The sequence below is a fragment of the Spermophilus citellus genome, assembly GCF_964194105.1.
Source record: "Spermophilus citellus genome assembly, chromosome: 5".
Classification (NCBI taxonomy): Eukaryota; Metazoa; Chordata; class Mammalia; order Rodentia; family Sciuridae; genus Spermophilus; species Spermophilus citellus.
The window spans coordinates 47158343-47184768 of NC_138186.1; the positions used below are offsets into that span (position 1 = coordinate 47158343).

General features: G+C 43.0%; 2 protein-coding genes across 5 annotated transcripts in view; both read right to left on the reverse strand.

The window, feature by feature from the left end:
• Positions 1-354: 354 nt before the first annotated feature.
• Positions 355-23490, reverse strand: LOC308649370 (uncharacterized protein). Its single transcript, XM_081294962.1, has 13 exons — positions 23376-23490; positions 22813-23082; positions 22241-22576; positions 21305-21580; positions 21090-21195; positions 18838-18878; positions 4088-4153; positions 3542-3811; positions 2980-3375; positions 2040-2315; positions 1799-1912; positions 1188-1233; positions 355-1027 (listed from the first exon to the last, which is right to left on the reverse strand). Exons 1-12 carry the CDS (start codon positions 23437-23439, stop codon positions 1190-1192), a joined length of 2259 nt encoding a protein of 752 aa, XP_081151088.1. The 5' UTR covers positions 23440-23490; the 3' UTR covers positions 355-1027; positions 1188-1189.
• LOC308648946 (saoe class I histocompatibility antigen, A alpha chain-like) overlaps positions 22954-26426 on the reverse strand; it is a 29876-nt gene continuing 26403 nt past the window's right edge. Inside the window, exon 8 of one of the 4 annotated variants that reach the window (XM_081294167.1) lies at positions 22954-23082. Coding sequence is in view for 1 of the 4 variants with exons in the window: in XM_081294164.1 (XP_081150290.1) it covers positions 26285-26406 (122 nt within the window). In the remaining 3 variants the exon portion in view is untranslated. Of the gene's footprint in view, positions 23083-24868; positions 26407-26426 lie in introns of those variants that run through there. The other 3 variants (XR_014021943.1, XM_081294164.1, XM_081294168.1) reach the window with 3 other exon arrangements.

Consider the following 26426-nt stretch of genomic DNA (forward strand, 5'->3'; position numbering starts at 1 on the left):
CAGCAGGGCATAAGGTCATGGGGAGAGGAAGCCCATACATTGCTAGTGGGTCACTGGGGGCCATAGTGAGAGTTGCCACACCCATTCCCATTTCTTGATTCCTGGACCCATGAATCCTGGCTGTGGGGGCAACAGTGCCACATGTCAGACACTACTTCAGAGCACGTGCAGCCTCCTGAGGAACCTGGCCCCAGCCTGCAAGGTGTCTCCATGTAGCTGCCACTGTCATGAAGTCTTCAAAGGGCTACAGCACCCCTCATCAAGCCAGCTACCTCAGGAGGAGGGAGAACAAGCATATACATAATCCTCCATAGAAACTAAGGGACAGGAAATACAAAGGATGAAGGGGACAGCCTGATCTGACCACAGGAAGCCATTGATGCCTAGGGTCTGGCTGACAGCAAAAGGCTCTGGTGATGTCTGTGTCCCAGTGATCACAAGTCCTGGTGGGCAAGGTTCTCCCGAGTGACAAGGACAAGGGAATACAGAAGATGACCAAGCTAAAGAGGGACCACATGAAAGCCCAGCATGGCCTGAGCACTAACTGGACACAGCCCTGTCCACACTGGGCTCCTCACAGCCTTCTTCTGTCTTCAGCTATAGCTGATTCAGGACAATGAAAACAGGTTCTAGAAGGTTCTCAGTGTTTCCATTTATTTTCTCTCTCTAATTTGGAATTTTCTCTGTTTATTAACCAATCAATCCACTGGGTCAAGATTTTGAAAAATATTTATATTCTAATTCTTATATTCAGGATGGAAGTAAGAAGTTGTGGCTCAGTGCACAGTGATGTTGAGAGAGGGATGGAGTCATCCCAGCCTCAACTCTGCTAGAACAGGAAAGGTGAGTGGGCAAGGGACAGTACAGGATAGGGGTCCTGTGCACTGGTCTCACTTCTGCACATTATGCCAATAGGAATGTGGATGGCTTAATAATCCATGTCAGAAAGAGACTCCAGGGTTCTTCTAGTCACAAATGCTTGAACAAATCTTGTGTTGCTCAGTCCCACACAAGGCAGCTGTCTCTGCTACAGAACAAAAGCATCATGAACAAAATCAGGGCAGTTGCTCAAAGGGACAACATTCTGAAGAACCCAGAACTCACCCAAAGATCCAAGAGAATTCCCACAACCTTCTTCATTCCCCTCTATCACACCTTCTACCATTTTAAGCCCTCCAGAGTCTCACCTTTATGGGGCTAGAGAAGTATTGGAGTGATGGGCACTGACGTTGCCTGGGTCAGAAAAATAACAAGACAGAGTCAAAATCCAAAAGATATGTGAAGAATGAATAAATTATGGGGCAGATGAGGGACCCTCCTTGTTTTCCCATCTACACTACTCCAAGGGTCTCAGGGACAACATTCTCTGAACAGTTATGGAATAGCTCTCTTCTTTTCTACCTATGAGAAGAAAACAACCTGTGTGGGCCAGGGAGGAGGCAGAGCTATAAGGGCTTCAGAAATCCCCTAGGCCTGGATCCCAGGGAAGGTTCCTGAACTGTAACTGGAAACCTTAGAAAGGATCAAGAGGCATGAGGATAGGAGATGCCCAGGCACTTAACCAACCACTCTCCTGGTTGTATCCAGCAGGGACCTACCTCTTTGCCCTCTGAATGCTGGGATCAGGTCCCCACCATGACAATCATAATGGTGATCATCTTGTCCTTTATTTTCCTTGTGCTTTACAATAGAGTGAGTGTCAGCAAGTGTGTATGGATGGTGCTACCCATTAATGAAGCAGAGCTCACTTCTACCAGGGGCCTAGACCAGGTACACCCAGAACCCTTGACTACCCTACCTGCATTCCGCCACGACCTCATAACAGCCACCGCAGCTCCAATGACCACAACTACAAAGAGAACCAGGCCAGCAACAAGTCCCATGACAGGGATGATGGACAGAGCAGGTGATTCTGGGAAGGGAAGGAAGGTAGGTGAGGGACCCTGACCCCTAGCTCTCAGCCCTGACCCTACTGAGGGTTTTCAGAAGGGCTCCTGCTTTTCCTGCCAACAGGCTCTGTGCCCTCAACCCCTCCTTACCCCATCTCACAGTGCGGGGCTCAGGCAGCCCCTCATGATGCACATGACATGTGTATCTCTGCTCCTCCTCAGCAGGCACCACCACAGCTGCCCACTTCTGGAAGGTTCCATCCCCTGCAGGCCTGGTCTCCACAAGCTCCATGTTCTGAATCTGGTCCTCCCCATCCCTCTGCCAGGTCAGGGTGATCTCCTTAGGGTAGAAGCCCAAAGCCCAGCACCTCAGGGTGACATCTCCTTCAGGGCTTAAGTGACGGGTCACATGTGTCTTTGGAGACTCTGAAGGGAAGAATTAGAAAAATAAGACATTTGGGGGCTGGGGCTGTAGCTCACTGGTAGAGTGCTTGCCTAACACATGGGATGCACTAGGTTCGATCCTCAGCACCACATAAAAAATAAATAAATAAATAAATAAAAGTATTGTGTCCATCTACAACTAAAAATATTTTTTTAATAAGACATTTTACATTACCTCCCATGGCCACTGAACCTGTGCTCATGTGACCATACTAAGTACAGACAGGGCAATGGAAGTGAGAAAGGAAAGAAAAACCCAAGCACCAGCCTGGACTCAAGTTTATGAGATAATCTCTGTTTCCTTGTAGAATCAGACTGACCAGGGAAAGATGCCTCAGATCTCTAAGAGGGACTTCAGGTTCTGACCTGAATGGAGGCCCAGAGACTCACAAAACCTGGAGTCCAACCTCAAACAATTTGAATGTGGAGCTGAGAACAAGGCCTGAGAAAGTCACCTTGTGGTACCCAAGGCTGCTGTCAGGGTCAAAGCAATGTGCTCTTAAGTTCGTTCAGAGATCTTCTCCCTCCCCATTCCAAGAAAGACTTGATGCCTTAATTGTCTTGAGAGGAGGGAAGGCCCTCTGGTATTCTGTTAGCAATTCCATTTTTGTCCAAACTATGTCGGGTTCCCCTCATCCCCTGGTACCTGTGTGCAGCAACTTGTCCTTCCCTTTCTCCAGGAATCTGTGGAGCCACTCCAGGCACTCCTCCTGCAGGTAGGCCCTGTAGTGCTCTGCATCTCCTGAATCCTCCCATTTGCGCTGGGTGATCTGAGCAGCCTTGTCCCAGGCGGTCCAAGAGCGCAGGTCCTCATTCAGGGAGATGTAATCCGCACCATCATAGGCAAACTCCTCATATCCACGAAGGAGGCTTCCATCTGGCCCAAGGTCACAGCCAGAAATCCACTGGAAGGTGTGAGAGCCTGGCCCCGCCCCGGAAGTCAGACTGGTTTTGCGCCAGCTTTTACTTCTGGTGCTTAACTCTGCAAGCTCAACCCGGGAGCCAGGGTGGGAGGGGGGTGTGAGTCTAAGGCCTTTTCCGCCTAAATGGAAAATGAAACCCCAGCGAATACCCGCAGGGTCTGAGTTGAGAGGCCAAGTGGTGTGGGGGCCTGGAAACGAGAAAGTCTCTGAGACCGCGGTCGACCTTAGCTCCTACAGAAGAGGTGGGGGCATTTGTCCCCTGCCACCCGGTCCCGGGTCACTCACCGTCCTCGCTCTGGTTGAGGTAGCGGAGGGTGGAGCGCAGGTTCCAGCGCAACTTCTGCTCGTGCGCCTCGGCGATCTTGGTTTGCGCTTCCCAAAACGCTGGCGTCTCATACTCCATCCACTGCGCGCGCGGCTCCACCCTCGGATTCAGGGCGTCGCTGTGGAAGCGCAGGAACAGCGTGTCGTCCACATAGCCCACCGAGGTGTAAAAAGCCTCTTCGTGGCCAGCTCGGAACACGGAGGTGTGGAAATAACGCAGGGAGTGGGACCCTGAGGACAGAGAGCAGCTAAGACCCAGTGCGACCTCCTCCGGACCGGGGTCCCTTGTTGATCCCGCCAGTGATGGGAAGAGGGGACGCGGGGACTCGTGAGACCAAAAGGGAGCAGAAGGATCGGTAATTTAGGTCAGGACAGGACGAGTCCGAGATGGAGGAAAAGTTCAGGCTTCACAAGGTAGAAATGCCGCTTCCCTGAATCTGCGACCCCGCTGGGCGGTCCCCTAGATCCTACCCACAGAGGCTGTTTATCGTGGGACCCCGTACTCACTCGCCCAGGTTTGGTTCAGGGTTAGAGGCCCCAAAAGCAGCAAGAACAGGTTTCTGAACTCCATAACTCACACCCCATAGACGGGGAGAATCCGAGTTCCTGCGGGTGTATGCGGCTTTTGTTACCGGGAATGGTGGGGACGACTCTGATTGGCTTCTCTAGAAACTTTGGGCACGTCAGGAGTCACCAGGCAGAAGAACCTGACTCAGGTTGAGAGAGGAGCAAGTGAAGTTCCCGGGAGGTGGGGAATCCCCAGAATTTGGCTTCCTCCCCACACCCGCTATAGCTAGGTATTTGTTAAAAATCTATAAAACATACCGAAATCTGAGAATTCTACAGCTTTAAAATTCTTTGCTCAGCTTCACATCCTCACCTCCTGTTTCTACAGCCCTGCTTTCCAGACCCTCTCATTCCTCAGGCCCTGCGCCCTCACTCACCTCCCATGACTACTCTCCCACCTCTGTGAGCCATCCTGCAAATGTGAGTCAAGTTGTGCCATTTCTTCATTTAAAATGCTCCAGTGGCTCCATCTCACTCTGGACAAACCTCTAAAATGTAAGGCCCACACATAGGCTTAGGGCTGTTTTAGTCATAGTTGTATCCCCAGGATATAGAGCCATGCCTGGTTCATAGGACACTAAGATAATAGGCGTTCAATGAAAGAATGACAAATCGGATTGTATTAAAGTTTAATAGCATCAATGAAATAATAAAATAAAAAATAGAAAACCAAACATTAGGAAAGATATCCTGCCCACTGAAGCCTATCTTTTTTTTTTTTTTAGAGGGAGAGAGAGAGAGGAGAGAGAGAATTTTTTAATATTCACTTTTCAGTTTTCGGTGGTCACAACATCTTTATTTTATTTTATTTTTTTATGTGGTACTGAGGATGGAACCCAGCACCCTGCGCATGCCAGGCGAGCGTGTTACCGCTTGAGCCACATCCCCAACCCAAGAAGCCTATCTTTGATAGATTAACTGCACACCAAAGTTAGCTAGGGATGCACAAAACTCCCTCATCAAACAATCCCTAGTCTCAAATTATGGGGGGGGGTGGAAATCACACCTGGAAGAGTAGTTGCCAGAAACACTGACCACAAAAAAATCAGATTCAAGTATTTCAACTAACATTTATATCTTCCTTAGATCCACTGGACTGCAACTGTTAACAAAATAAAAGAGATTACATGTGAAAGAGATAAGATATATGGAGCCCACATTCCAGAAGAGGTTATTTTTCAAAACACTGAAAAATTGAGGTACCTATCTGTCTGGGTCCTACATGTCTTCCCTTCAAAAATCATATAAAAGACTCTCTCTTAGGGAAAGTAGTAAGATGGTTATTGAAGGCAAAAGCCAACCATCTTCTAACAATGCCAGCTTGTTCCTAATAACGCTCTTTCTTTCTCTATCACTCTGCCTCTTGAATCATTGACTCCATGAGGTGGCAGCAAACCAATCCATCTTGTGTAGTTACAAGCAGAGGTTGTTATCACTAGGTTCAATCCCTGGTATCAAAAATAAATTAATTAAAAAATGAAAAACAAATGTATCTCAAATTCTCAGCAATAATCATCAAAAAGCTTCAGCATCAAGAACCAAAGAAATTAAAATATATATTATTTAAACATCATATTTCAATGAGCATATTCAAATTTTTCCTCAAAGTTCTAAGCATTGGGTGCATTCAAAGTGCCCTTTAACAGTGCTAACTAGTTACCTGTGAACATACATATTATACTAAGATGCATAATGGTATTTTCTTGAAACTGATTAACATAAATTTTAAAAGGCAATTAAGTTTTCAGCCCCAGGATACCAGATTCAAAGAATATACTTCTTAGCAAAGATGTTATTTCATGCAAGGAGTGTACATGACAGTTCACAAGTTCATTTTACTGTAGTGTTTTGTGCTTATTAATTGCACAGTGAAGCCTTGGTATTGGTTTCCTGTTTCCGTCTAACAAATTAGAGTAGCTTCAAATTTTAATTGCTCACAAATAAAAGCAAATTTTTATTTGCTTACAAATAAAAGCAAATTTTATTTGCTCAAAATTTATTTGCTCACAGTTCACGAGGTGAAAAGTCCAGGCATGTTCAGGATTTCATCAGGCTGTGATGGGGTCCTCCACTGAGCTCATAGCTGTTGGCAGCTGTTGGCAGAATTCTGTTACTTGCACTTTTAGAGATCAGTGCTCCATTTCCTGCCCCAGCTGCTGTGGTACCCAGCATTCCTTGCCATATGGCCACTCCATTCTCAAACCCTCCCTTCTCATTGGGAAGCCTCCCTCACTCATGGAATCTCCTTGCTCTACACAAAGCCAGTCCAGTGAAGGGCTGCTCTGATTAGGGAAGGATCACCAGGTTACTCACTCTGTCTTAAATTTAACTAATTTCAAGCTTAAGTATGTCTGTAAAATCCTTCTCAGTACTACCTAGATGCCTGTTTGAATAACTGGGAAATATTGAATAAGCCTAAAAGTGCACATAATCCCCAACCCCAATAAAGACTCAATTCTCCCAAGTTTCAGCTCTTGCCTGCTCTAGCTCTTAAAGATTACTGACCACACAAGTCTTTTATAGATTAACCACACACTAAAGTTAGCTAGAGATGCACAAATCTCCCTTACCAAATACTCCCTAGTCCCAAGTTGTGAGAGAAATTCATACGTGGAAGAGTACTTGCCAGAAACAGTGATCACAACAAAAATCAGACACAAGGTCATTTCAATATTTTCCTTTGCTCCCTTTAGGTCCTTTAGATCCACCGGACTGCAACTCTCATGAACCTACATGAAAGAGGTAAAATGTATACAGCCCACATTCCAGAAGAGGCTATTTTTCAAAACACTGAAAAACTGAGGCACCTCTCTATCTGGGTCCTGCACATCTTCCCTTGAAAAATCATATAAAAGATTCTTAAGGAAAAGGGTAAGATGGTCATTGAAGGCAAAAAGCCAGCTTGTTCCTAGTAACACCTTTTCTTTCTCTGTCACTCTGCCTCTTGGATCATTGACTCCATAAGGTGGCAGTGAACTAAACCTCCTTATGCACTTACAAGAAGAGGTTGTTATCATAGGGCATCTTAGATTCTGCCTAGCATGGCCTGGGGCTTCATTTTGTGTTGAACTGGATCACAGTCAGAAATCAAAATTCAAATAAGTAGATTGTGCTGAATGTTAATAAAATATTTTGTTTCTACTTAGTCATGGAACTTCTCCTTCACTCTTAAAACTAAATGACAATGTGTATAATATCTCAAGCTAATTTAGTACAAATTCAAGTGCAATCGAAAAGTAAATCTAATTAAAGTACATTATGAAGATGATGGAATATGATGTCCCCCTTTTTGTGTCCCCAACAACAATAGTTTGGCAACCAACTACAGAAAAAAAGCCTTTGCAGGAGCTTTGGGATCCATACAGGGTATTATAACACTCTGGTGAGTCCTAAGACAGAGACCATTTAAGAGAGTAGACCCATGCCATGGTGAGACTGGCTGATCATGGTCCCAGCTAGAGACTCAGAAAGTTGGCCTTAGTCTTGCCACCAGCACCATCCACCAAGAGATTATGTCAAAATAAGAAGTTTCTGCACAGCAAATGTAACAAACAGAGTGAACAGACAGCATACAGGATGGGAGGAAATTGCAAACTATTCACTTAACAAGGGATTAATATCCAGAATATATAAGGAACTTAAAAATCTCAACAGTAACACAAAAAAATCCAGTTTAAAAATGGGCAAATGAATCTAGTAGACATTCTCAAAATAAGAAATTAAAATAACCAGAAATCATATTTTAAAATGCCAAACATCACAGACCACCAGGCAAATGCAAATGAAAATTACAATGAGATCTCTTCTCAATGCATTCTGAATGCCTGTTGTTTAAAAAAAAAAAAAAACATAATAAATCTGTCAAGGAGGCAAAGAGACTTTCCTATTCTTCCCAATGGGAACATAAATTTGTATAGCCTTTGTAAAGAACAGTAAATACTGAGTTTACTCAAAAAGTTAAAAAGATGGGGCTTGGGTTGTGGCTCAGTGGTAGAGCACTTGCCTGCCATGTGTGAGACACTGGGTTCAATTCTCAGCACTGCATATAAAATAAAATAAATAAAATAAAGGTCCATCAACAACTAAAAAAAATAAAAATGAATTTCTAAAAATGTTTTTTTGTAGTTGCAGATGGACAGAATGCCTTTTTTGATTTTTTTAATATTTATTTTTTAGTTGTCATTGTAATTCATTTTAGTTATTTATTTTTATGTGGTGCTGAGGATCAAACCCAGAGCCTTGCACATGCTAGGCAAGTGCTCTACCGCTGAGCCACAACCCCAGCCAGCCTCTTTGGTTTATTTTTATATGATGCTAAGGATTGAACCCAGTGCCTCACACATGCTAGGCAAGTGCTCTGTCACTGAGCTATAGCCTCAGCCCAATAAAAATAATTTTTTTCAATAAAAAAAATTTTAAAAAACTGAAAAGAAGTCTATTGTATGATCTATCTGTGCCACTTTGAGGTGTATATCCAAAGGAAATGAAATCAGCATATCAAAGAAATACTTTCATTCTCATGGTTCATTGCAACACTATTCACATTAGCCAAGATATGGATCAACCAAAATTCAAAAGATGAATGGATAAAGTAAATGTGGTACATGTTGGAATATTTTTCAGTCACAAAACAAGAAGAAATCCTGTCATTTGTGACAACATGGATGTAACTGGTGGAGATTATGTTAAGTGAAATAAGCCAGGCACAGGTAGGCAGATAGCACCTGTTTTCTCCCATCTGTTGAAGGTTAAAAAGTTGATCTCAAAGTAGTATAGTGGTTATTAAAGACTAGGAAAGGTAAAGAGGTTGCCAGAATAGGGGGAGTTTGGATAACAGGCACCAGAATACAATGACATTGGTGGAATAAGTTCTAGTTTTCTACAGCACAATAAGGTGATTATAGTTTACAACACCAATTATGTATTTTATGAAAGGCTAAAACAAAGGAGCTCAAAGTCTCAAATCATAAAGAAATGGTAAGGAGATGGAAATGCTAGTTGCCATGATTTGAACTGAATATACTATGTATACATATACTGAAATATTAAACTTCAACCAATAAATTTGTAAAAGTTTTACCTGTTAATGGAAAAGAATTAAAATTAAAAAAATTAACAAGCAAACAGTGATGAAGGATCAGAAGAAAAGGGGCTAACCCTGTCTCCGTTTATGGATGATATGATTGCACCCTGAAATTCACAAAAGAAATGTTGGGAAGCTACTTCATGTAATAGGAGCATTTAGCAAATTAGTAGCATATAAATTACTCAACAGTAAACACTTGCCTTTATTCATATAAACAGTAGCAAGTTAAGTGTGTGTGTGTGTGTGTGTGTGTGTGTCAAACCAAGAGTCTCACACATGCTAGGCCAGCACTGTACCACTGACTACATCCCCAGCCCACAAGTTAAAATTTTTGGAAAGATGACTTCATATACAATAGAAACCATAAAAAGATTTTTCAAATGAAATAAATAAGAAGTATGCAAATACAATTACAACTAAATAAGAAGTATGCAAATCCTATATAAGGAAAACTTCAAAGCACATATTTTACAAATTACAATATTAAAAAACTATATCTGAACAAGTGGAGGGATATTCTTGGATAAGAAGATTAAATACAAAGCTGTAATATACTGCATTTACAAATGCAAAACACCCTGATAAAATGTCAACAAGTTCTCATCTCTCAAACTGGTCATATTCATTATAAAATTCACATGAGAAAATAAATGCCTGAGAATAACCTGGAAAACCTTGAAAATGAAGAACAAAGAGATAAAGGGTAGGTAACTAGCCATACTAAAAATTTAAAGATTTTTTTTCCTTTTTTTGGTACTGGGGATTGAACCCAGGGATGCTACCACTGAGCTATATCCCAAGCCCTTTTTGGGTTTTTTTTTTTTTTTTTTGAGACAGGGTTTCACTAAATTGCCTACAGCCTGGCTAAATTACTAAGCCTGGCCTGGAATTTTGATCCTGCCTCAGACTCTGGAGTCACTGAGATTACAAGTGTGCACCACCACACCCAGTCAAGTCACCATTTCTCTTTAACATTGTATTGTGGACCCAAATGCAGCAACATAAACCAACAAATGGAGATTACACGAGAAGTATTCACAGACATCATGATTGTATGTGCAGAAAAATCTAACAAACTCTATGAATACACTACTAAAAATAACAAGTGTCGATGCAAACAAAAAGTAATATTTCCACGTTATAAACAAAGAGGAAGAGCATTGACATTCTTTCATCAATATTATCTACAATACTAGAAAGAAACATAAAAGTGTAGAAATAATTTATAAAAAAAGATTACATAGAATCTCTAAATTCAAAATTATAGGAATAATATTGCTATCAATTAAATGATATTATTCCATATTTGTGGATTAGAAGACTCATTACTTCTAAACTGCCATTTGTCCACAAAATGATTTACAAAATTTTGCAATTCCAATGAAAATCTCAACCTATGCTATCGGGAGATTGACATGCCCTTTAAAAAATGTACTTGGGAAATCTTAAGGACCAGCTACCATGGAAAGGAACAAAATTGGAGGATCTGAACTACCAGATAGCAAGTGTTACTCTAAAGCTACAGTAATTATAAGAGAGCAATATTGTTTTCAAGGATTGACATAGGTTAATAAAAGTAAATTATATTATTTGCTTTTAAGAGTATTACAGTTTCAGTGCTTACAGTAGAGTCTTCAATCCATTTTGAATTAATATTTGTATATGCTGTAGAGTTTCAACTTTTTTTATTTTTTGCTTTTGTTTTTGGTTTTTGTTGCTGTTGTTTTGTTGTTCTGTTTTGTAGTGCTAGGTATTGAATCCAGGGGTGAGCTCTACCAGTGAACTTCATTCCCGGCCCTTTTTAATTTTTATTCAGGGACAGAGTCTCACTAAATTGCTGAGGCTGGCCTCAAATTTGCAATCCTTCTCTGCATCAGCCTCCTGAACAGCTGGGATTATAGGTATACAACACCACACTCAGCTCAACCTCATTCTCCCAGTACCATTTGCTGAAAAGTTTATACTTTCCCTCACTGAATGGTCTTGACACCTTGACTAATATTAATTTTTATTGATTTTTTTGAAAAATAAGTGACAGCAGAATGCATTACATGCCCATGAAAAACTGTCTAGTGTCTTTTTAGTTCAGTCCAAATGACTCACTTTAGAATTTCTTGTAAGTTAGGTAAATTAATAATAAATTCTATCCATTTTTAATGATGGAGAGTGTCTTAATTTCTCTTTTACTTATTTTAATTTTCTCATTATGATAAAATAAACAACACAAAATTTATCATCTTTACAAGTATGTAAACACAAAGCTCAGTAATGTTAAGTTCATTCATACTGTTGTGCAACAAACCTCCAGATCTCTTTTCATCCTGTAAATCTAAAAATGTGTATTTTCATTTTTGAAGGATAATTTATTGGGTAATAGAATTTGTGGGTGACAGCTTTATTCTTCAGCACTTCCATCACCCCATTTCTTTCTGCTTCTGTGGTTGCTGATGAGAAACTGGCTATTAATCTTCATGAGGACTCCTTGTATGGGATGAACTTTTTCTCACTTGCTGCTTACAATTTTTTCTCTATCTTTCAACAGTTGGATGGTATTGTCTCTTAGTGAGAATCTCTTGGAATGTATCATCTTTGGAGTCTATTGAGTTTCTTGAGTAAGTAGCTTAATGTCTCTTATCAAATTGGTGGCTTTTAACCTGTTATTACTTTAAATACTCTTACTGCCTCTTCTCATCTCTCCTCTCCTTTGGAGTTGCCTGTTAAACACGTGTTAGTGCACTTGATGGTGTCCAGAGCTTTCATAGATCCTACCCATTTGCCTCCATTCCTTTTCCTTTCTGCTCCTCAGTCTGGATGATTTTCATTGACCTACTGTCAATTTGATGATTCTTCATGCCTACAAACTTGGCATATATTGGTTGAATTGGTGGTATCGTGTAAGTTCCTGAGACTCCATTCAATTTCCTTTATAATTTTTTTTTCTGTTTTGACATTCAAACTTGATCATTTCAAATGAATCACCTATGGGTTTGCTGATTCTTTCTTCTGCCTGTTCATGTTTGCTGTTGAACTCCTCAAGTGAATCTTATGTTTCAGATACTATACATTTATACTCCATTAACTGTTGTCTAGCTTCTTATTATCATTTCCATCTCTTCATCCATAATTCTACTTAGCAGTTTGTTGTCTTAGTCTGTTTTGCACTGCTATAACAGAATAAATACCACACACTGAATTATTTTTTATTTTAGATTGAATAATTTATAATAACCATAAATTATTGACTCTCAGTTCTGGGGACTGCAAAGTCTAACATCAAGGCACAGTCAAGTTTTGTGATTTTTGATTCCAAGATAGCACCTTGAACAGTGTCCTGTGAGTGGGAGCCATGCTTCATCCTCACATGGCAGGAAGCAGAAGGGCAGGAGAGAAAGGACCTCCCCTTCAGCCTCAAACCCCATCTACAAGGTCCCTAATACCATCCATGAGCGTTCTACCCTCATACATCACCTCTTTTTCTTGTTGGTTTCTTTGGGTTTCTGTTTGTTTGTTTGTTTGGGTTCACACAGTTTATTCAGAAGTTTAAAAATTAAAATGTGGGCATTTCCCCCTAAAACAAACCACCCCCTATGACTCCCAGAACACAGATGCTACACCCTCGCAAAACACACGTGAGTCAGCATCTCAACTGTATTTTTTTTAAATATTTATTTAGTTTTTAGTTGTAGTTGGACACAGTATCTTTATTTTATTTATCTATGTGGTGCTGAGGATCGAACCCAGGGCCCCCACATGTGCTAGACGAGCGCTCTACTGTTGAGCCACAGCCCCAGCCCCCCTCAACTGTTTGATAATACATAGAAACTACAAAGTTACACAAAATAATTTCACTTACATCCTTTCACTAACAGGCTATGAATGAAAGATTAAAGGATAAACATGCTACCTTCATCCAGATAAAGACTTCTCTTACATTCTTTTTTATCATCAACTAAGATGTTAAAATCCAAGCAGTTTCACTTATGACTGTACCTCTAATCTCATACTCTTCTCTTCTGAATGTCTAAGCTGGGGCATACTTCCCTTTCAAAGCTGACCTTCTCAACCTTGAGACTGAAGAAAGCAGTCTCCCAGCTGGAGCATGGCCATGATGCTTTACAACAGGCCAAGTCACCACGCAGGTGCAAATGATGCTTCAACAGTTATCAAAATTTAAAACCAGCTGGGCACAGTGAAGCCCACCTGCAATCCCAGGGGCTAAGGACACTGAGGAAGGAGGATCTCAAGTTCAAAGCCAGCCTCAGCAAAAGCAAGACACTAAGCAACTCAGTGAGACCTATCTCTAAATAAAAATACAAAATAGGGCTGAGGATGTGGCTCAGTGGTCAACTGCCCTGAGTTCAAACCCCAGTGCCAAAAAAAAAAAAAAAAACCTTAAAACCAAAATGAGCAATGCATTAATTGGAACTTCCACATTTTTTTGGATGCTGCAAAAGTCCTCTGAAGGTGGCAGAACTGTGACAGAGAAGGCACTTTGTGCTAAATTTCAAAGGATCTCTTGTGAGAGAATGCCACAGAAGAGAAGACCAGTCAGTTCAAGCTTCAGGTGACCTTTTAGAGTGGGGGGAGTATGCCCCAGAGAGGCAGCAACAAAGGAAAAATTTGTAATCATGATTTGGAAAAATGGCTGCTTAAAGTTGGGAGAGGAAAACACCAAGAGAGAAGAAAAAATGATTGCACCAGGGATCAAGGAGTGAACTTCACAGGGATTTATCAGCCAGCTATGCACTTTCTATTGAGTGGAATCTTCACCACTTCCAAGGAGGTTCTGCACACTTCGCAAGAGAGGAACCCTAGCCAGCGCTTTCCTTGCTGTGATCCCAGAATACACTGAGTTCCGGCTGGCAGCCCTTATAGGTAAGGCTAGTTCATAGCAGCATCCGTCTTAGGGATTTCCTGATACAGCCTGAAGACAATGTGAGGGTTTCCACCTGATCCAGAACTCCTTGGCAATGCCCAGTGGCTTTGGGGACCTTCTAAGAACAACAACAGATCAAACTAGCTATTGTTCTCCCATCAACACTCAGAAGAGCAGCATGAATCTTTAGATGGATGGGAAAAGGGAGATAAATCAGTGGTCTGAGGGTCTTTATCTTAGTACCATCAAGTGCACCATGAATGGACGCTATGAAAAGCCACTCGTTCAAGGCTGAAGTATAGGGAGAAACTATCATCGCTGTCCAGTGGGATGGTGGGTCATTTCCCTCAGTCAGAATGTTGGCTGCTGAGATTGTCATTATTGCTTTATTTTCTTGGTACTATAGAACTTTTACTGTAAAGAAAAAAGGAATACTTGATGGGCAGAGAAGTGTGTCACCATATATCAGGAATTGGCTGATATTTAGGGAATGTACATTAGAATCTCAATAATGTTGAATGATGGCTGCTTTCCCCTTTATTCTGATGAATTTGGGGAAATAGTAATTATTTTTTTAAATATTTATTTCTTAGTTGTACACAATACAACTTATTTTGTTTACTTATTTTTATGTGGTGCTAAGGATCGAACCCAGGGCCTCGTGTATGCTAAGCAAGCACTCTACCACTGAGCCACAACCCCAGCCCCAATAGTAATTATTTTTAAAAACACCTATCCAATTGGCTCATGATACTTCTCAAGAAGCCGTATAGCCAACATAGTAAAAATGGCTGTCACTGTTCTTTCAGATTTCAGATGCATTATGGAAGAAAATCCACTTACTATCACATTTCAGGAAACTTGACTATGACATATTGATGGCTTCTATAAACTTCATGAAAGTTCTTTCAAAAAAAAGTGTAAGAGGAAAACTCTGATGTTGTACAAAGAACTCTGCTACACTCAGGATTCCATGACAAGGGTTCTATTTTGCTGCTTCCATGTAGGAAGGTATCACCACCCTCCCCGCCTTGCAATCAGGCCCTTTAAAGGCTTGTAGGTATAATTGATGAAGATCCAGTCTTTGTTCTTGTAGTCTGTCTGCAGGTGATTACTTGTGGCCACTGTTAGCATAAGCTGTGGAGACCACACCAACACTAATCAAGTTTGAGGGAGGCAGAGAGGGCAACAAAGACAAGCTCAGGGAGCCATCATATCAAATCACACAACCATATTTCTTAGAGAACAAATCTATATACCTCCTCTGATATTAGGAAACTGTACCAGGACTGTGGCACTCAGAGCTGGTGGGAGGGAGGAGGTAAGTAAAAATGCTTTCTTAACAAATTTAGGAGCTTCTTCATGCATTAAGCACTCTCTTAATTGTTATAAGATTTTTTATTAGTCTCAAAGTTCATAAGTTAATAGCTGCTTTAGTGGATGAATGAGTTGTTGGAGTACTCTACAACACTATTCTTGGTGAAGTCAAGAAATATTAAGTTACTGGATACAGTAGCACACACCTGTAATTTCAGTAGCATGGGAGGTTAAAGCAGGAGGACCTCAAGTTCAAAGCCAGCATCAGCAATTTAACAAGGCCCTAAGCAACTTAGCAAATACCTGTCTCAAAACATAAAAAAGAGCTGGGGATGTGGTTCAGGGCCATAGTGCCCAGATATTTGTTAAAACATTATACTGGATGTTTACCAAAGGGTGTTTTATGGATGAGATTAACAATTAATTTGTAGTTTGAGTAAAGCAGAATGCTCTCCTCATTATTACTGGATTTCATTCAATAGTTCAAACCTTGACTAGAACAGAACACCTGAACAACCGTGTCTGGAGAGCTTCCATATTGCTGATCCACGTGCTGTGAGGGTGGTGTACCCCAAATTCATGGGAACAGAGGCTTCTGCACTTGGACCACTTCTAGATCTTATCTGTATACCTCTACCTCTGGCTGCTTGTTTGTGCCCTTTATAAACTATAATAATAAATGGCCTTTACCTAGGTTCTGTTAGGTTTTCTATGAAATTATCAACACTTAAGAAAGAGGCTACAGAAACCTCCAACATTGTACCAGGTAAAAGAGAAGTGTAGATAACCTAGGGTCTCCATGCTTGTTCTGGCATGTTAAATGAGGGAAGCCTTGTGGGAAGAGCCCTTGAACTTTTAGAGTGTGACATTAACATAAGGTAGTCTTAGGATTCAATAGCAGAACAACCAGTTGCTGGTGGAGAATCACATACTTGGATGGATAGAGGGAAAAAATTCCCTTGCCATCTCTCAAAGACAAATTCCAGAACAAAAGATGAGCAAAATATGAGGATTTACTTCATGTCCTCAGATCTGCTAAAAACAATGCTACCAGCTAGTCATGCTCCAGACTGACTGTAGCACCATATCTAAACTGGAAGATTCAGGTTTTTTAAATCCTTTGCAGCACTCAATACAAAAGACTGATAGATGTTAGAGGTTCTCTCCCTAGAAACATTTTCATGCACAAGAAAATACAAATATTCCTAGAAAACATCAGTTTACATGCAGATTCTCTGAAGAGTACAGACTTGGCTGTTTTAACACTACTAATAAGAGACAAAGGCCAGGAGGTGTTTTTAGTGACCATTTCACCATCCCACAAAGACACTTCAATTGTCTCAAGTATAAGCTGATATAGACCAAAACTGGATCTAGTAACACATTTTTAAGGGAATGTATGAGAAGATGTCATTCATTAGTTACTTCTTCATATCCAAACCTGAGAATCTACAAACAACACATGAAGTTCTAGTCCCTGATCACTGTTCCAAAAATTAGAATGTTTCATTCTTTCTCCATTTCTCAGCCCTGGCACTAAAACCTCTTCCTAAGTTAGGGTAATTCCACACTTTCGTCTTGTTAAGAGTCAGAAACCACTTCTCTCCATAAAAAGACAACTCCACCTCCCAGGCATTATTACAGGGGAACACAACATGAGACTTCAGCTCCACCAGTCAGATGACCACATGCTAGACTCTGACCAGGACATGATGACAGAGGGGCTGGGGAAGGGCAGACACATTTGGGATGGTGGCTCAAGTGGAAGTAGAGATGACCGGTTCCCAGCATGAGCAGCAACAGCAGTACCAGTCACAGAATCCTTTGTTAGTCATCAGAGTATCAGTGTGATCAGTGGCACCTTTGCCAGCAGCAGGGACAGTGGAGCCTACGTGGGATCTGTCCTAGGTTAGGATTGTAGTTTATGTCCTTAGCTACATAACATTAAGCCTGGTTCTGTGGCCTTTCCAAACATGTAATTAGCTCCCAATATGATATATACTTTACACGAAAGCAGAAAATTTCTGGATTCCATTATTTACTCTAAGAAGTGATAAATGGGTTTGGGGAGTCATTTCAGAGAGAAGCAACAGAGATATTCTCCATGCTGAGCTCTGATCCACTTTCTGCATAGTCCACCTGGTTGTACCTCATGGGGTGAGAACAACATGATCTTCCAATTCACTATCATGATTGACAACATAAGTCAACCTTTTCTTTCTAAGGAAAAAAACTTTAAGGTTTTAATACCTATCCCACCCTGGGTTAGCTCTGATCACACACCTCAATCCCACTGAGCACCAAGATGGCCTCTGTTAAAAAGAGAATAAGTTATACTTCCACCTAACATGATAAGACTCTCCTGCATACAACTGAACTACACCATCCCTTTCTTAACACAGGATGCAAAGTCCCTCTGTGATGTCCTCTCCTCCTCCCCTTGATAGACATCCCAAAATGCAAGACACTAAGACATACACTTAACAATGCTTAATACTATGAAAAATAGTCAAAATTATTTATGTTACATATAAAAGGGTGAGATTCAAGAAAATAAGTATATTTGATTAATAAATCATACCATAAACATATTCATAATAAAATAAAGAAGATATGCAAATGAAAATTACAGTCCTCTCCTCTGAAAATGGTCATGTGTTGCTGCTGGTACTCATAACTATCTTCTTCCACCTCCCATTCCATATTCCCTTCAATTCAGCAAGTAGTTCAGCTGCCTGTGGCATTTCTCCTGCTGTGGTGATGCCAACCTCCATTCCCCTGAAGGGTCCTGGCCACTCTTAGTTCTGCCTGAGTTGGGCTGATGTAGTTTCCCATGGACATTAAGCACAGGGGATGTAACACTAAGAGGCACCCTAAGGGACTCCTGTATTCCAAACATTCCCTTCCTTCCCTCCCTGGGGAGCAGCTGTCCCATGTCCCCCTGGCTGCCAGGATCCATCACTCAGGCCCACCAGCTAACTCCACCCTTGGGTTCTTGACTCAAAGCAAGAAGAGCCCAACATGGCCAGTGACAGTTGTCCTTTCCAATTCAGTGAAATCACTGTTGTCTCTTGGTGGAAGCATTTCTTCTGTGAAACTAAGATCTCCAGGCCAGCAGGGCATAAGGTCTTGGGACAAGAAGCACATAATGGGTCACTGGGGACCATAGTGAGAGTTGCCGCTCCCATTCCCATTCTGGACCAATGAGTCCTGGCTGTTGGGAAAACAGTGCTACTCAGACACTAGTTCAGCCTCCTGAGGGACCTTGACCCAGCTGCAGGGTGTCTCCATGTAGTTGCCACTGTCATGGAGTCTTCAAAAGGCCACAGCACCCCTCGTCAAGCCAGGTACCTCAGGAGGAGGGAGACGATGGTAGGAGCAGAGATTCCGGAGTTCAGACTGTGGTCACACTTCTTTGGCTGTGAAGGAATTTCCGGGGCAGAAGCAGAGCTCTGTGGACACCATGATAAGGCATTTGTCAGATGAAGCCCAAGCTCTCTAGGACCTTTAGGCTACAGATCTGGAAGCCCCTCTGACATCATCTCAGTCTTTCTCTTCTCTTTTATGCACACACACACACACACACACACACACACACACACACTTACACACTCATTCCGCCCTGTCACTTGCAGTGCAGCTTCCCCTGGCCTGGAAAGAACTCCTCCAGGTGTCCTCATAGCTAATTACCTCAGGTCCTCACGTCTCTCCTCAAATCTTACTTTCTTCATGATGCCCACGCTGCCCACCCCAGCACACAGCCCTCTTCGCTGCCTCACATCATGCGCTAGATCACCTTCCCTATATTACTTGCCACTTCCTGCCATGAAAACTACCCACTGCCTAGATGAAATTTTCTACCTCTGCCCACTAGGACATCTGCTCCTCAGAGAGGACAACTGATTTAATTTCACTCATGTTTCCCAGGTACAGAACAGTGTAACAGATCTGACACACAGTAAGTATCAGTTAGATGAATGATCACTCCGGAGCATCTCCCTCTTCTAGAGACACTATCATTATTAATGGAGCCTCAGGCCAAAGGCTGCTTGTGGCAGCTACAGCACAATGTCCTCTCACATAGAAGTCCAGGCTGCCTGGGCTCTTCTCATAAGAGCTGCTTTTCCTCCCTCCCTCCCTCCACCCACACCAGCCTTCCTGCACTCCACAGCACATCATTTCATTTTCCCCTTTAGGGGAAAAAAAAACCCTAAGCAGATGGATTTAATTGCCCACCAGATATAATTTAAATTAGATGCAAAGCAGGAGACCAGAACTCATTCACAAGAATAAGAACAGGCATAAACCTCTACAGAAACAAAGAAACAAACCCCCAAAACGGGAGCTAATGGTTGAACTCAGGCATGAGCCACGCTGATCTGGCCACACAAACCCTTCCTGCCTCTGGTCCTGGACACAGGACAAGGCCCAGGCAATGTCTGAGTCCCTGTGATCACAGGTCTAGTGGACAAGACTCTACTGAGGAACAACCATTGAGTGACCACATCAAAGCCCACAAAGACTGAGCACTGCCTGGCTGCAGCCCTGCCCACACAGCTCATGGCCTTCTCCTGTGCCCACTGCAGCAGACTCAGCACAGCACACACGTGGATTCTGGAAGGTTCTCAGATCTCAATTTATTTTCTCTCACAAATTGTGGAATCTTGTGCCCCTTGAATAACCTCGTCAATCTCTCTAAAGGGCAAGAATTTGAAAAACACATTCATACCCAGATTCTTATTTTCAATAGTGAAATAAGAAGATGCAGCTCAATGCAACATAAAGTTAAACCAGGAGTAGAGACATCCTGGCCCTTTTCTGATACAGAAGGCAGCACAGGTTAGTATGGGGAAGAGGGTCCTATTGGGCAGGGATAGGCTGGTTATTCCACCTCTTCACATTTTGCCAATAGGAACTCAGACACATCCAGAGCCATTTGTAGAAAAAGAATTAGGGAAGTTCACTAGAAGTGGCAACATTCTGAACATCACTCACTCAAAAGGTCCAGATTCAGAGTCCCCAGAACCTAGCTGTGCCCCTCCATTCTATCTCTTCCCCCTTTCCCACCCTCCTTTAGAAGTCATGAGAGACTCATTAAACCCCTGGGACTCTTTCCTTCCCAGGGTAGAACAAGAGCTAAAGAAAAGAAAACTACTCAGAGTCCAAAAGAGCTATAGCTAAAGAGAATCATGGGGTAGGTGAGCTCCCCACTGGACTCCTGTTCATACTACCCCAAGGTCTCAGTGATCATACTCCAACCCATACTTATTTGTAGCCTGAGTGTAGCTTTTTCCTTTCCAACAGTAGATAGAAAGTGTCCTGTGAGAGGTCAGGGAGGATGCAGGGCCATGAGGTTCTAGAGGAATCCCCTGGTTCTAAACCAGTGACATTTCCAGGACTATGACTGCAGACCCAGGGAAGGATCAGGAAGCATGAGGAAAATGACCTGGGACTGCTGGGAATCAGGTCCCCATGGTCATGATCACCAGGGTGAAAAGTTTCCTGTTTTTCACCTGTGCTTTTTAAGAAAGTTTCAGCACACAGGGCCTCACTCTGGGTACACATGCATGTGAATGGTGCTCCTCAGCAATAAGGCAAAAGACTGGAAAACACCTGCCTGTGGCTTGAAACCCATAGGGCGACAAAAAAAATTCAGACTTCACCTCATTTTTATCAGCCAGTTCCACTTCACACTAGCAAACCAAACTCCAAATAGAAGGAGGCCAGGAAGAATTCCAATGATGGAGAAGATGTGCTGACGAGATAGCTCTGGGAAGGGAAAAGAGGGAAGATGAGATGCTGTAACCACCAGCTCTCAGCCCTGAGAATGGCTCCTGCTTTCTTGGCAAGAGGCTTTATGCCCTCATCCCCTCCTTACCCCATCTCACAGTGCGGGGCTCAAGCAGCCCCTCATGATGCACATGGCAAGTGTATCTCTGCTCCTCCCCAGCAGGCACCACCACAGCTGCCCACTTCTGGAAGGTTCCATCCCCTGCAGGCCTGGTCTCCACAAGCTCCATGTTCTGAATCTGGTCCTCCCCATCCCTCTGCCAGGTCAGGGTGATCTCCTTAGGGTAGAAGCCCAAGGCCCAGCACCTCAGGGTGACATCTCCTTCAGGGCTTAAGTGACGGGTCACATGTGTCTTTGGAGACTCTGAAGGGAAGAATTAGAAAAATAAGACATTTGGGGGCTGGGGCTGTAGCTCACTGGTAGAGTGCTTGCCTAACACATGGGATGCACTAGGTTCGATCCTCAACACCACATAAAAAATAAATAAATAAATAAAAGTATTGTGTCCATCTACAACTAAAAATATTTTTTTAATAAGACATTTTACATTACCTCCCATGGCCACTGAACCTGTGCTCATGTGACCATACTAAGTACAGACAGGGCAATGGAAGTGAGGAAGGAAAGAAAAACCCAAGCACCAGCCTGGACTCAAGCTTATGAGATAATCTCTGTTTCCTTGTAGAATCAGACTGACCAGGGAAAGATGCCTCAGATCTCTAAGAGGGACTTCAGGTTCTGACCCGAATGGAGGCCCAGAGACTCACAAAACCTGGAGTCCAACCTCAAACAATTTGAATGTGGAGCTGAGAACAAGGCCTGAGAAAGTCACCTTGTGGTACCCAAGGCTGCTGTCAGGGTCAAAGCAATGTGCTCTTAAGTTCATTCAGAGATCTTCTCCCTCCCCATTCCAAGAAAGACTTGATGCCTTAATTGTCTTGAGAGGAGGGAAGGCCCTCTGGTATTCTGTTAGCAATTCCATTTTTGTCCAAACTATGTCGGGTTCCCCTCATCCCCTGGTACCTGTGTGCAGCAACTTGTCCTTCCCTTTCTCCAGGAATCTGTGGAGCCACTCCAGGCACTCCTCCTGCAGGTAGGCCCTGTAGTGCTCTGCATCTCCTGAATCCTCCCATTTGCGCTGGGTGATCTGAGCAGCCTTGTCCCAGGCGGTCCAAGAGCGCAGGTCCTCATTCAGGGAGATGTAATCCGCACCATCATAGGCAAACTCCTCATATCCACCAAGGAGGCTTCCATCTGGCCCAAGGTCACAGCCAGAAATCCACTGGAAGGTGTGAGAGCCTGGCCCCGCCCCGGAAGTCAGACAGGCTTTGCTCCAGCTTTTACCTCTGGTGCTTAACTCTGCCAGCGCAACCCAGGAGCAGGGGAGGAGATGGGGGTGGATTGGTCTAAGCTTCTGCATAAATGTAAAATGAACCCCCAGCTAACTCGCCCAAGTTTTCTGAGTCGAGGGGCCAAGGGATATTGGGGGCCTGGAAATGAAACTAAGTCGCAGTCTCGGAGACTGTAGTCGACCATGGCCTGTCCCAAAGTGATGGGGGCATTTGTCCCCTGCCACCCGGTCCCGGGTCACTCACCGTCCTCGCTCTGGTTGTAGTAACGGAGAGTGGAGCGCAGGTTCCAGCTCAATTTCTGTGCATGCGCCTTAGCAATCTTGGTTTGCGCTTCCCAAAACTCTGGTGCCTCAAATTCCATCCACTGCACCCGCGGCTCCACCCTCGGATTCGAGGCGTCGCTGTCGAAGTGCAGGAACAGTGTGTCGTCCACATAGCCCACCGAGGTGTAAAAAGACTCTTCGTGGCCAGGTCGGGACACAGAGGTGTGGAAATAACGCAGAGAGTGGGACCCTGAGGACAGAGAGCAGCTAAGACCCGATGCGACCACCTCCTGGGACAGGACCAGGGTCCCAGGTTGATGGGCCGTGATGGGAGGAGGGGGCGAGGGGACTCGTGAGACCGAAAGGGGACAGACCGAAAGGACGGTATGGTCGGTGATTCAGATCGGGACCGGGAGAGTCCGAGACAGAGGGAATGTCAGGCTTCACAAGGTAGAAATGCCGGGTCCCTGAATCCGCGACCCCGCTGGGCAGTCCCCTAGATCCTACCCACAGAGGCTGTTTCCCGCCCGACCCGGTACTCACTCGCCCAGGTTTGGATCAGGGTTAGAGGCCCCAAAAGCAGCAGGAACAGAGTTCTGAACTTCATGCCTCACACCTCCAAGGACAGGGCGAATCAGTTCCTGCAGCGGTGCCCGGACCTTGTCACCTGGAGTCGCAGCGACAACTCTGATTGGCTTCTCTAGAAACCACTGGTGTGAGAGTGAGAACTGTGGACGCGTCATGAGTCACCAGGCAGAAGAACTCAGGTTGAAAGAGGAGGAAGTGAAACTCCTGGAAAGTGGGGATTTGGTTTCCTTCTGGTACCCCAACCCCAGAAACCTCCTTCAGGCCTGAGACCTTGAGCCACGCCCAGGACCTGCGGTTTTCTTCTGACCTTTCTCCTCCAGCACCAAGCTGTCTTTCTCACATCATCTCTCTGAGTCCTGGCCCAGAGGCTGTTTGAAGAAGCCAAGGATAGACCTTCTAAAAGAAAGCACCTCCCCAGGGCATATGATGTCAGAGAGTGAGCAGCCCTGGGGAAAGGAGGTGGAGAAGCAATGGTTTCCCTTTCTATCTTAGAGAAGTGCCTGGGAAACCACACAGAGATTCCCAGAGACTTTTTTCCTTTGATTTATCCACTGAGGGAAGCACAATTTTCATAGTCTGAAATGATCTGGATTCCTATCTACCCCTAGTGATTTTACCCTTCATATATAAATGTGTCTGAGCCCACACTGTGGTCCATGCTGGTAATCCCAGTTTTAGGATTAAACTAAGGTTTTAACCTTATTTTAGGTCCTCTCATACTGATATCTGGAATGATTGGGCTTTTCTCACAAGTGCTGCCCTCTCTCCCTCTCCCTTTCTCTCACCAGCCCTCCTCCCTCCACTTCATAGCACAGGATCATATTTCTCCAACACTGAATAATCCTTAATTTATGGGTCCTATTTTCCAAGTAAATATAAATCTAAATTAGGCTCTGCCTTATATGTTTTTGCATTTACCTTGAAGCCAGTACCAGGATTACTGGAACTTAGGGCTGGGAGAGGGATAAGTAGGCAGAGCAGAAAAAGAATTCCAACAAGAATTAACTTAAGATGAGAAACTGTGGTATCCCTCCTCTCTGCTAATTCTAAAATCTGATATTGGATTTTTAAAGATTATGGAAAAGAAGGCATTTAAGTAAACAGCTCTGGAAAGAGGTCAGGATCTCATGAGTCTGAAGGTTCATCTCTTGATAATATAGAGTCACCTGTTTAGGGACCTGTGTAAGAGCAATGATGGAGGTGGGGGGGGGGAGTAGCTCTTGCTAATGTCAGCGACTGGGAAAATCCAGAGAAGGTTTTCAGAGCCTTTCTTTCTTTTTTCTTTTTTTTTTTTTTAAAGAGAGAGTGAGAGTGGGAGAGAGAGAGAGAATTTTTTTTTAATATTTATTTTTTAGTTTTCGGCAGACACAACATCTTTGTTTGTGTGTGGTACTGAGGATCGAACCCGGGCCGCACGCATGCCAGGCGAGCACGCCACCGCCTGAGCCACATCCCCAGCCCCCTTTATTTCTTTTATTTATTTTATTTCTTTAGAAATGTCCTTTAATTACTTGACCAAATCCTCATGTCAAGAGTTTGAAAAAATGTTGTTTCCATTCTTAGTCTTCTGAGGAATCTCCATCCTGCTTTCCAAAGTGGTTGTACTAATTTGCAGTCCCATCAACAATGTATAACTTCTTCCCCTCATACTCACCAGCAATTATCAATATTTGTTCATATCATATTGGTTTGTTCATTTTGTTCTGTTTTATTTTGTTTTTGGTTCCAGGGATTGAACTTTACCACTGAGCCACATCCCCAGCTCTTTATTTATATTTTATTTAGTGATAGGGTATCACTGAGTTGCTTAGGACCTCACTAAGTTGCTGAGGCTGGCTTTGTACTCCCAATCCTCCTGCCTCAGCCTCCCAAGCTACTGAGATAGCAGGTGTGTGCCACCACGCCTGCTTCATTATTTGTATTCTTGATGATTGCCATTCTGACTGGGGTGAGATGAAATATCAATGTAGTTCTGATTTAAATCTTCCTGATTGCTAAGTATGTTGAACATTTTTTCATATATTTTGTGATCATTTGTATTTCTTCTTTGGAATAATATCTATAGATCATTCATTCATTGATTGAGTGGGTTATTGGGTTTTTTAGTGTTAAGTTTTTTGAGTTCTTTTCATATTCTGGTTATTAATCCCCTGTCAGAAGAGTAGCTGGCAACGATTTTGTCCCATTCTGTAGGCTCTCTCTTCACACTCCTGTTTCCTTTGTTATACAATCCTTTTAATTTGATTCTATTCCTATTTTTGATTCTTGGTTTCATTTCTTGTGCTTTAGGAATCCTAGTAAAGAAGTCAGTACCCACGCAAATGTGTTGGAGTGTTGGTCTCTTCTGGCAAGTTTCAAATGTTTCTGCTCTAATTCCTTTGATCCATAGTGAGTTGATCTTTGTGCAGAGTGAAAGGCAGCAATCTAGTTTCATTCTTCTATACGTGGCTTTCCATATTTTGCCAGCACTATTTGTTACAGAGGCTATCTGTTCTCCAATTAATGCTTGGAAAGCAGTATGGAGATTCCTCCAAAGACTAGGAATGAATGGAACCACTGTATGACCCAGCTATCCCACTCTTTGGTATTTATCCAAAAGAACCAAAATCAACATACTACAATGGTACCTGTATATCAATGTTTATAGCAGCACGATTCACAATAGCCAAGTTATAGAACCAGCCTAGGTACCCATCAGTAGAGAAATGGATAAAGAAAATGTGATATATATACACAATGGAGTTCCACTCAGCCATAAAGAACAATGAAATGATGTCATTTGCCGGTAAATTGGTGGAACTGAAGAACAACATGCCAAGTGAAATAAGCCAGACTCAGAAAGCCAAGGACTCGGACTTAGAAAGTCAAAGTAAATGTTTTCTCTCATATGCACAATCTAGAGAGGGGGGAAAAAAGCAGGTGGGGGAGATCTCACAAAAATACAAAAGAGAGCAATAGAGTAAAACAAGGGACCGAGTAAAGAAATCTGGGGAGGGAAAGGGAAAA